The following is an 8,686-nucleotide window of genomic DNA, read 5'->3' as shown; positions in this document are numbered from 1 at the left end:
AAGAAGGTTCTGGATTGAACCGATCGCGTCATAGATAAAGAGGTTCCTGTAAACATTTTAAAATGTATGAGCTTAATTTCTTTTGGTTGCTGTGTTTCAGGCCACATGCAGGCGCTCTTGGTCGACTTTAAGAAGATCTAACTTATCTTTATTTATTAATTTACCAATTAAATTTACCTTTTTTCTTCTGCTTTCCCCTCTTTTCTTTGCTTGTACAACTTTTATTATGGCTTTTAGGAATGATGATTAAGTAAGGGATAATGCCCGACGAGTCATTAATGCGTGTTGGATTTATATTTGCATGCATTTTACAATCAAAATCTAAAATGTTTTACATGATTGAAATCACAATATAGTCAAGTGCAATATGCAAACCACAGGAAGCTGCAGTTGTTTGATAAAAGCTAAAATGTGACAAAACAGCAATATAATGAAATACTGTAGTTCTAAGGAGACCCTGGTCTATAAATCTTGTTCTCTAGATTTAAGAAAGTATGTTTGTTTGGTTCAAACAACAAATGTCACATCATCATGATTTTAATAGTTTTACATTTGTGATGCAAAGATGATCATTCTAGCACTAAACTCTGAATCACATTAAAATATCTGTCAAATAATTGCAATATGATGTTTTTACCATATCATAAAGTCCTAATAACAACCAAAACTTCCTTTTCACATCCATAATTTGCTTATTACACTTATTTTTCATTCATTTCCTTTTCTATCTTTCTCTTTCACTTCCTGTGATTGTCCTGCATTGACTAAAATCTATTATGTCATTATTTCATGCTGTCAGTTTGTATGATTAAACAGATGTTTTTTAAAAAGTAGAAACACTCACTTGTGTCTGTTGTTCATCACCAACACAGCATGTCTGCCCTCTAGCGGACGTGTCATATAAATACAACGAGTGTCTCACACAGGAGAGGTTGATGAACTCGTTGACTGCAGACTCTCTCTCTGCAGATAATTGGTGGTGCGCTAATTTGCAGAGACTTGAGATGCTTGAAAACACACACACACACACACACACACACGCACACACGGATGTTGTCCAATAAAACACAGTTTCACAATATTAAAGGGCGAGTTCACCCAAATTACACCAACCCCCCACACCCCCACATTTTCTAACTCTATATCAGCAGATAGTTTTGGTTTGAGATATGGGGCTTTGGGGAATTCATCAAAGCATCAAACTAATTTTAGGAAATTATTGCACAACATTTATTTTGTCGACCCCTTGAAAAAAAATACTCCAGAGCTTGGTGAGCTCAGATGTTGGTGCAGCCATCCTCACTGAGGGTGGTGGGACTTGTTAAGTCAGGACTTGTCTCCTCTTAATAAGACATGAGCTCCCCTGAAAACATGATTTGTGATTGTTTTTTGGGGGTGAGGGGAGCTCTAACTTATGGACAGTATTCTATTTTTGCCTTGCATTTTTATTTTTCTGTGTCTTCTTCCTCATGGATCACGTGTAAGTTTAGACTATTGTTGATGTATGATTGATGCATGAGGGTGAGTCATCGGTCAGTGTACTTTTTTGCTTTGAAATGAGAAAACCAGAAATGGGAAATGAGCAGTTTTCAGTTTTTTGTTTTGAAACAAAAAAAAGAAAATGAAAGAACGACGAACAAACGTTTTGTTTCTCATATTTATAGTTGGGAAACAGCCAGCAATGCTTTTCTCATTTCAAAACCAAAATCGTAAACCTAACTTTATACAAAGATCGGGAAAAAAATCATTTATTTGTCCCATTGAGTCATTGAGCCAAGAATGATCTCCTGCGAAAGCTATCGTATAGTTCCCATACTGCTCTTGTGGATAACAATCAGAAGTGCCTGTGAATACCGACCCATTTCAGGCACTGGGGTGACCCTCAAATGCAATAAAACTAAAATAGCGAGCCTGTTTTGAAAATGTAAGTAGCAGATAGTACAGATGAGTTGTACAGATATCTGTAAAAAAATACTTAAGTGCAATTACTTCCCACCTCTGCAAACCTTTCTGCATCCCCCTGATCTAAAGTACTGTTCATTAAGTCAAGGACGCCACCAAGCAGGGCGATACACAAAACTATTCAGTGTTGGTGGTTGGATATTTAGTTTGAGGTTTTTTTGAATAGAGTTAATTATTTTGTGTGCGGACAGCGAAGGCCGATGTTTGAATCACTGACCTGCTGGCAAACATCCAGACACCATCCAGAGATCTTTTCTATCCATAGTCAGACCATCATTGACTCTAACTCACACGTGTTCGCAGGCCGGGGTCAACGACATGAAACAGATCATAAACACGCTGAAGGTCGAGCGTGGAGTCATCCTCGCCGACGTCCTTCGTGAACAGAGCTTGAATTTTAGTTTGTGATCAAACATATTCTCAAAAAACTGACGAGGATTTCAGTGAAAACCGTTACTAGAGAAGTATTGATCGTATAACTTACACCCCCGCCCCAATGAAGCGTGCGGTTGCCCGAAGCTGTGAATAAATTGCTCATGTTGCTGTGTCACGCACATTGGCCGAACTGGGTGAACACACTGACACACATAACTGCATGTGGAGTCTGTAACTGCTGCCCAAATTCTTGGTGCTTCGTTATCGAGCTTCAGCGCTCGCAGATATCGTCAATCATAGAAGGATTCCTGCGATAAAGACTCACCTTCAGATCAAATAACTAAATAATTTACTCAGTCAGACCCTGAACACCCCAGCTGTTCCTCATCCCCCCCAGTCTCCCCCCTCCACAGCTGTCTGAGAGTCCCCACGGCCTCCTCATCAAATCAATGTCATGCAGCGAGCGTTGATACCCAAGGATAGGAAAGTCGGAATCAAAGTGGTAGTCATGGAAACAACCCAGGCCTGGTTTCAACCCACCAATCGATGAGGTTCTGTGTGCATGGCGATGGGCCGGATGTGGCGAGGAGGAACCCCCTGTCCCACATTCTGACACACAGACCCCCCGCTCGTCCTCCACAAGCAGGGCAAACACAAATCCAGACACGGTGGAGGAGGACGAGTGAGAAAGGATGGTGAAACAAGTAGTTCAGATCTGCGCTGGGATGCTGTTCTTGGCTCTGTGCGTGCACTCGGGGGCAGCTGCTGCAGGTAAGTTCAGTGCTGCTTCAGCTATCGGCTCAGATATCATTAAGCAGGATGTGTGCGGCGTTGGATTATTTGTAGTCTGATCTAGTTTAATTTGAGGTAAGTTTGCGGCAAAACAAATAATTGACTGAGTTGGTTGCTGGATGATTCTGGGTGTGTAGGCCAGAGGCGATGTAGCAAATGAGTGTTTGATATGATTTTCAGACTGATAATAGTAATTATGTGTGAATGTCTCCTCGTGAAAATAAAAGCTAATAAGGGACTGTATGAAAATGAATAGGAGGGTTTAGAAAATGTGGCTAAAGGGTAGTTCTTTAATTCATGTTTTTATCATCCTGGATTTCTATTTTAATTCAGCCTACCTTTGTAACATAGCTAACAGTTAGATCATACACACTAACAACATTAGTGAGGCTGCATTTTGACTTATATTTTGCAATTTAACTTCTAATAAAATATGAAAATTGCTGGGGAGGGTCCAAAAACATTATATTTAGCTTCTCTCTTAACTTAAATAGTCCCTAATAAGGTATTTATTAGTTAAACCTACAACAGCAGGTTATCTACGTCCCTTATTTGACAAGTTAAAAGTTGAAATGTAACAGCTTTTTTCTCTGTATTTCCTGGGTGAACCGACCTTTGAATATCTTTCTTCCTCCAGGCTTTAGACTTTGGTGAAAACTTTTTATTTTGCCCAAACAAAGAAGATCTCTGACTGACTTACTGACTACATTCGGCTGTGTGCGCCAGAAACTGCACCTAGGCTGTGATTTCAAGCAAAACCCACTACTGAGTTTGTGCCATGTTCCGTTTTTATCGGGGGAAAGGAAGTGCCAAATATTTATCCTGAATCAGAAAGAGGAACCACACTTTGCGAGAATGAATCAAGGCTCAGATGGCGGCGGTTACAGTAACGGCGGGCACTGCAGAGGAGAGGAGGTGGAGGAGGGGTGGTGTGCCTCAGCTGAGACAAAGCTTTAATTAAACGTGACCCACAATCCCTCATTATCCAGACAGCGAGTGCAGCTGGACTGATCAATGGCATGGATTTGGATGATAGTGCCCCAGTATCTGCCCCAATAAATAACTGACATGCAACCTCTGTACATTCCTCTAAGACAGAAAACTTTTTCTTTGGTATTTACATCTTTGAAACCTTGCTTTAATCTAATTCTCACTACTTTACAGTCTTATAACTCTATGTATTCCCCTCCACCAGGCATGCTGAGAGTCGACGGGGCCCAGGATGGCGGTGGCGGCAGCGCGGACACCATCAGCCACTCCCTGACCCTGGTGCAGCGTCTGGAGGCCCTGCTGGTTCAGGGCAACGGCAGTGACGTGTCGCTCAGGGTGGAGACGCCCAGTGCAGACGAGGTGAAGGTGATCCAGACTCACTCGCTGGTGCTCTCCCTGCAGAGCCCCGTGTTCGAGGAGATGCTGCTGAGCCGCAACAGCAGCACGCTGGTACTGAAAGAGAGCTCCGACTGTGCCGCTGTGTTTGATAAGTTCATCAGGTGAGACAGAATATATGTCCCTTAGAGTCACATCCTACATCTGCTTCACCCAGTTTGAGTACGTTATCACGCCCTGTAGAGGGGTGAACGCCCCACATCTGAGACAAACAATCACTGATGAGTTCAACATAAAACAAACTGATCAATCAGTGAGCTGCTGAGTTGCTCAATAGCAGCTCCTGTGGTGGAGCAGTAAGACCCTGTGGAGCCCGTGCTGCAACAGCAATCAATAACAAAATCTATTTTTATCTCAAATGCTAATTAGGTTGATCAAAACCTGATGAACTACAGACGACCTGACTTTGGCCAGACGGAGAAAAACTTCTTTACACTGAATGCCAAAATACAATTTTGGAAAGAGATGCCTTATGTTACCTATTATTCTCACTAACGCTCCAATAATTCATATTTTCATATTAACAATGAATCAAACAACTATGTAATTCGAAAGGGGTCGCAACAAAGTTTTTTAACCTCTTTTAGCTCATTGTTTTGTTTTTGGTAGAGCGTGTCCCCATGTATAAAGAGTCTTCACCTGTCACTATCAGATAAAAGCAGTAAAAACCCCAAAACTTCCAGTTGTCTTGTCTCAAAGTAAATAGTTTTTTGGGGGTTTTGTTGAGATGCCTGAAATAAAGTCTGTGGTTAACACGAGTTTAAGAGATTTACACATTTTGTTTTGGTGATGATAGTGAAGTCATGCAAACGCGGTGTAGTTAGTTTATAGACTAACGTTAACTTTTTACTTCTTGGGATCGCATTTATGGTTAAAAAAACATAAAAATACAGTTAATTTGTGAAGATTATCCCACTGAACAAAATATCACAAACCTTTGTTCGCCACATTTACAGTTTATATAATGAACAAAGCTTCTGTCTGTGAAGTGTCTTAAACCTGCATTCTATGTAATGGCCAGCAGGGGGAGCGCCAATGGCTGCAAAAAAAGGCTTAAGGAGAAATGAGCCGACTTTCACTTGATTTATTAGCCACCATTGTTTCTAGTCAAAACTGCACAGCCAATGAGAGCAGCTCAACTCGAAGTACGTCACCTCCGCTGGCTCCAAACTCGAGCCAATGGGTAACGTCATGATAGGTTCGCCACAGAGCTTATTTTCTGCAATAATCCAAATCCTTTTTGTCAAAGAAACCAGGACGATGCTAACTTCTGGGTCGGCTTACAAAAAGACGTCATCACCGCAGCACCCTATAAACCTTCTGTGTAATACCAGCCAAGTACCAAATGGTAGACAAAGTTAGTATTTAACAAAGAAACAAAGAACTAAAAGGAGAGTGGACTTAAATTCATCAGGTGGACATACAGGACTCCAGTGGGATGATAAGGTTGCTCCTTGTCTGCTGGATGTTGGATAATGTAATCTAGGGTTGTGGTTTCAACTTGTTATTTTGCCCCCAAGTAGCCAAAAATAAGTTTTTGCAGCTTTAAAGTAATGGTGTGGGTAAAAACATTTGCGGAGCTGTTTCAGGCTGAATGGTCACATTCTATTTTACAGAAGTAGAAAACGTTGTTCTTTAAAAGCTCCTACATGTGCAACCAACCTCTACTTCCTCTCTCTGAGCAGGTATCTGTACTGTGGAGAGATTTCTCTGCGTCTGGACCAGGCCATACCTTTACACAAGCTGGCCACTAAGTACCAAGTGATGGGTCTTCAGCAGGGCATCACCCAGTACATGACCCAGAATCTTGCCCGGGACTCCTCCTCTGGCCATGTGGCGGGCTGGTACGAGTACGCCCTGCAGGCGGGGGACGTGACTCTGAGGGACAGCTGTCTCCAGTACATGGCCTGGAACCTGACGTCGGTGCTGCAGAGCGCAGAGTGGGTGACCATCAGCAGCCAGCTGCTCATGTCCCTGCTGCAGCGCTCGGACCTCATCCTGCAGAGCGAGATGGAGCTCTTTGCAGCGCTGGAGGCCTGGATTATCCAGAATGAGCCGGACGGTCTGACAGCGGAGAATGCTTTGAGAGCTGTGCGCTACGCCATGATGCCGCCACGGGAGCTCTTCCGCCTGCAGACCCAGTCATCAGTCCTGGCTCGCTACCAGGAGTCGGTGCGCGACCTGCTGTACATGTCCTACCAGTTTCACTCTGCGTCGCCGCTGCACATGGCCAAATACTTTGATGTGAACTGCAGCCTCTTCATGCCCAGGAACTACCTATCGGCAGTGTGGGGGTCGCCGTGGATCATCAGCAACCCAACGCGGGACGACCGCAGCACCAGCTTCCAGACCCAGCTGGGTCCCAGCGGCCACGACGCCAGCAAGCGGGTGACTTGGAACGCCCTGTTCTCACCACGCTGGTTGCCCCTCAGCATGAGGCCGATGTACACGGAGACGGGCGCCATGCAGCCGACACGTGTGGAAGGAGGGCGCCCTCGGATCATCATCACACCGGCTACGTCCAGTGCAGATTTCGCCGGGGTGAACTTCCAGAAGACGGTGCTCGTGATGGCTCAGCAGCAGGGGAAGGTGGTGGTGAAACACGTCTACAACTTCCACCAGAGCACGGAGGAAAACGGCGATTTCTTGGCCGAAGCCGACCTGTACCGCCGGACGTCTGATTACCTCATGGACAGCTCCCTCTTCCTCCATATTGTCGTGAAGCCACTGTACCAGACCCTCATAACCACCAAGAACTGACCCCCCCCCGGGGCTCTCTGGGCCACCGTACCTCACCGCACACGATCCAACCCTCTAGAGCGACTTCTCACTCATATCACATCATGGGGACGTGGATCTGAATCCTCCTCGTGTGTGATATTTGGATCTTGTCTCATACAACTTCTGTTTTCATTGGGCAACTAACACGCTATCGCCTGACTCTTTACTGAGTGTAAAATCATTCTGAATCTCTTATAGGATGAGTCTGGTGCAGTTGTATAGTTTTATTACTGACCACAAATCCCATGAAAAGACCAAAAACCAACAATGAGTTGATCCTTACGAGTATTGTGTGTGTATCAAAGCCTGATATATCCTTTTCCTCTTCCTCTGTGCCATAGAGCTCCAAAACACCTCAGTGAGCCACACTGTTGCACTAGGTTACATGTCCCAAATACTCACTAGAGTAACAAATGTGGATTAATCCGCCTCTGAAAATAGTCCCCAATAAATTTCCTTCAGTTTGAGAAACGTTTGATTAAAAGAAATCACTTTAAAAAAATTAAACTAAACATTTGTGAGCCGTTTTTTAAAGATTATTGAACCTGACAGACGGACAAACACACTGTTGTTTTCATGGGATTGGTTGACAATAAGACAACTACAGAACATCACCGGCTGTATCCATGTTCCTGCCACACTGTCTTTGTATTGTTTTTTAATGTATTGTTAATATTGGTGCTATTTTACCCTGTTTACGTTCGTCATTCATCACCCAGTAAGCACTGATTTGGTGATTTGCAAATCAAACTATATTTAGATGTCTAGGTTATAACTGGGCTGAATTTGGTTTTTACTTTTTACTTTAATATATTTATAAAACCACTCTTACAAGCCTTCACACCACAGTAGATGTCAGAGTACCTTGTTGTTAGCACATTAATGTGATTGACGTTACCTAGATTCACTGTTGCATTAATCAATGTTACCTCAAAGTAAAGATTTTTAATAAAGTTTTAAAAATAAATAGTTAATTGTCCTGATTGTCATTATTTAATTCCTCCATCACTTTAATATAGCGATATGTTTTCAGGTATTTTACTGAAGTCAATTGTATTTATAAATTACTTTGTCTCAGAAGGATTTATATACGATGTGACACCTTTATTCCCAGTCTATACAGGTAAAGATTCATCATTATTATTATATTAGATATCATTATTATTATTTCTTGAATAAAAGGAGCGACATGAAAAGATTCTCCATTAGAAGCAAAAGTCTGCATTTACAGAGTAAAAGTACGTAAGTATTGTCAGGAAAATGTACTTATTTATGTAAAAGTGTGTTAAATTAGAATATACAGTATTATAAGATATGATAAAATAAGATGTTCCTTTATTGATCCTCTGTAGGGAAAATGTAGAGCAAAGATTATAAAAGGATAGAAAAT

General features: G+C 42.5%; 1 protein-coding gene across 1 annotated transcript; it reads left to right on the top strand.

The window, feature by feature from the left end:
• The first annotated feature begins 2,967 nt into the window (after positions 1 to 2,967).
• Positions 2,968 to 8,275, top strand: btbd17a (BTB (POZ) domain containing 17a). Its single transcript, XM_051418383.1, has 3 exons — positions 2,968 to 3,108; positions 4,325 to 4,619; positions 6,201 to 8,275. Exons 1-3 carry the CDS (start codon positions 3,030 to 3,032, stop codon positions 7,273 to 7,275), a joined length of 1,449 nt encoding a protein of 482 aa, XP_051274343.1. The 5' UTR covers positions 2,968 to 3,029; the 3' UTR covers positions 7,276 to 8,275.
• Positions 8,276 to 8,686: the final 411 nt, after the last annotated feature.

Source organism: Dicentrarchus labrax, unplaced genomic scaffold (genome assembly GCF_905237075.1).
Source record: "Dicentrarchus labrax unplaced genomic scaffold, dlabrax2021, whole genome shotgun sequence".
Classification (NCBI taxonomy): Eukaryota; Metazoa; Chordata; class Actinopteri; family Moronidae; genus Dicentrarchus; species Dicentrarchus labrax.
Note: the sequence above shows the minus strand (reverse complement) of the source record. Positions and strands in the feature narration are given on the sequence as shown.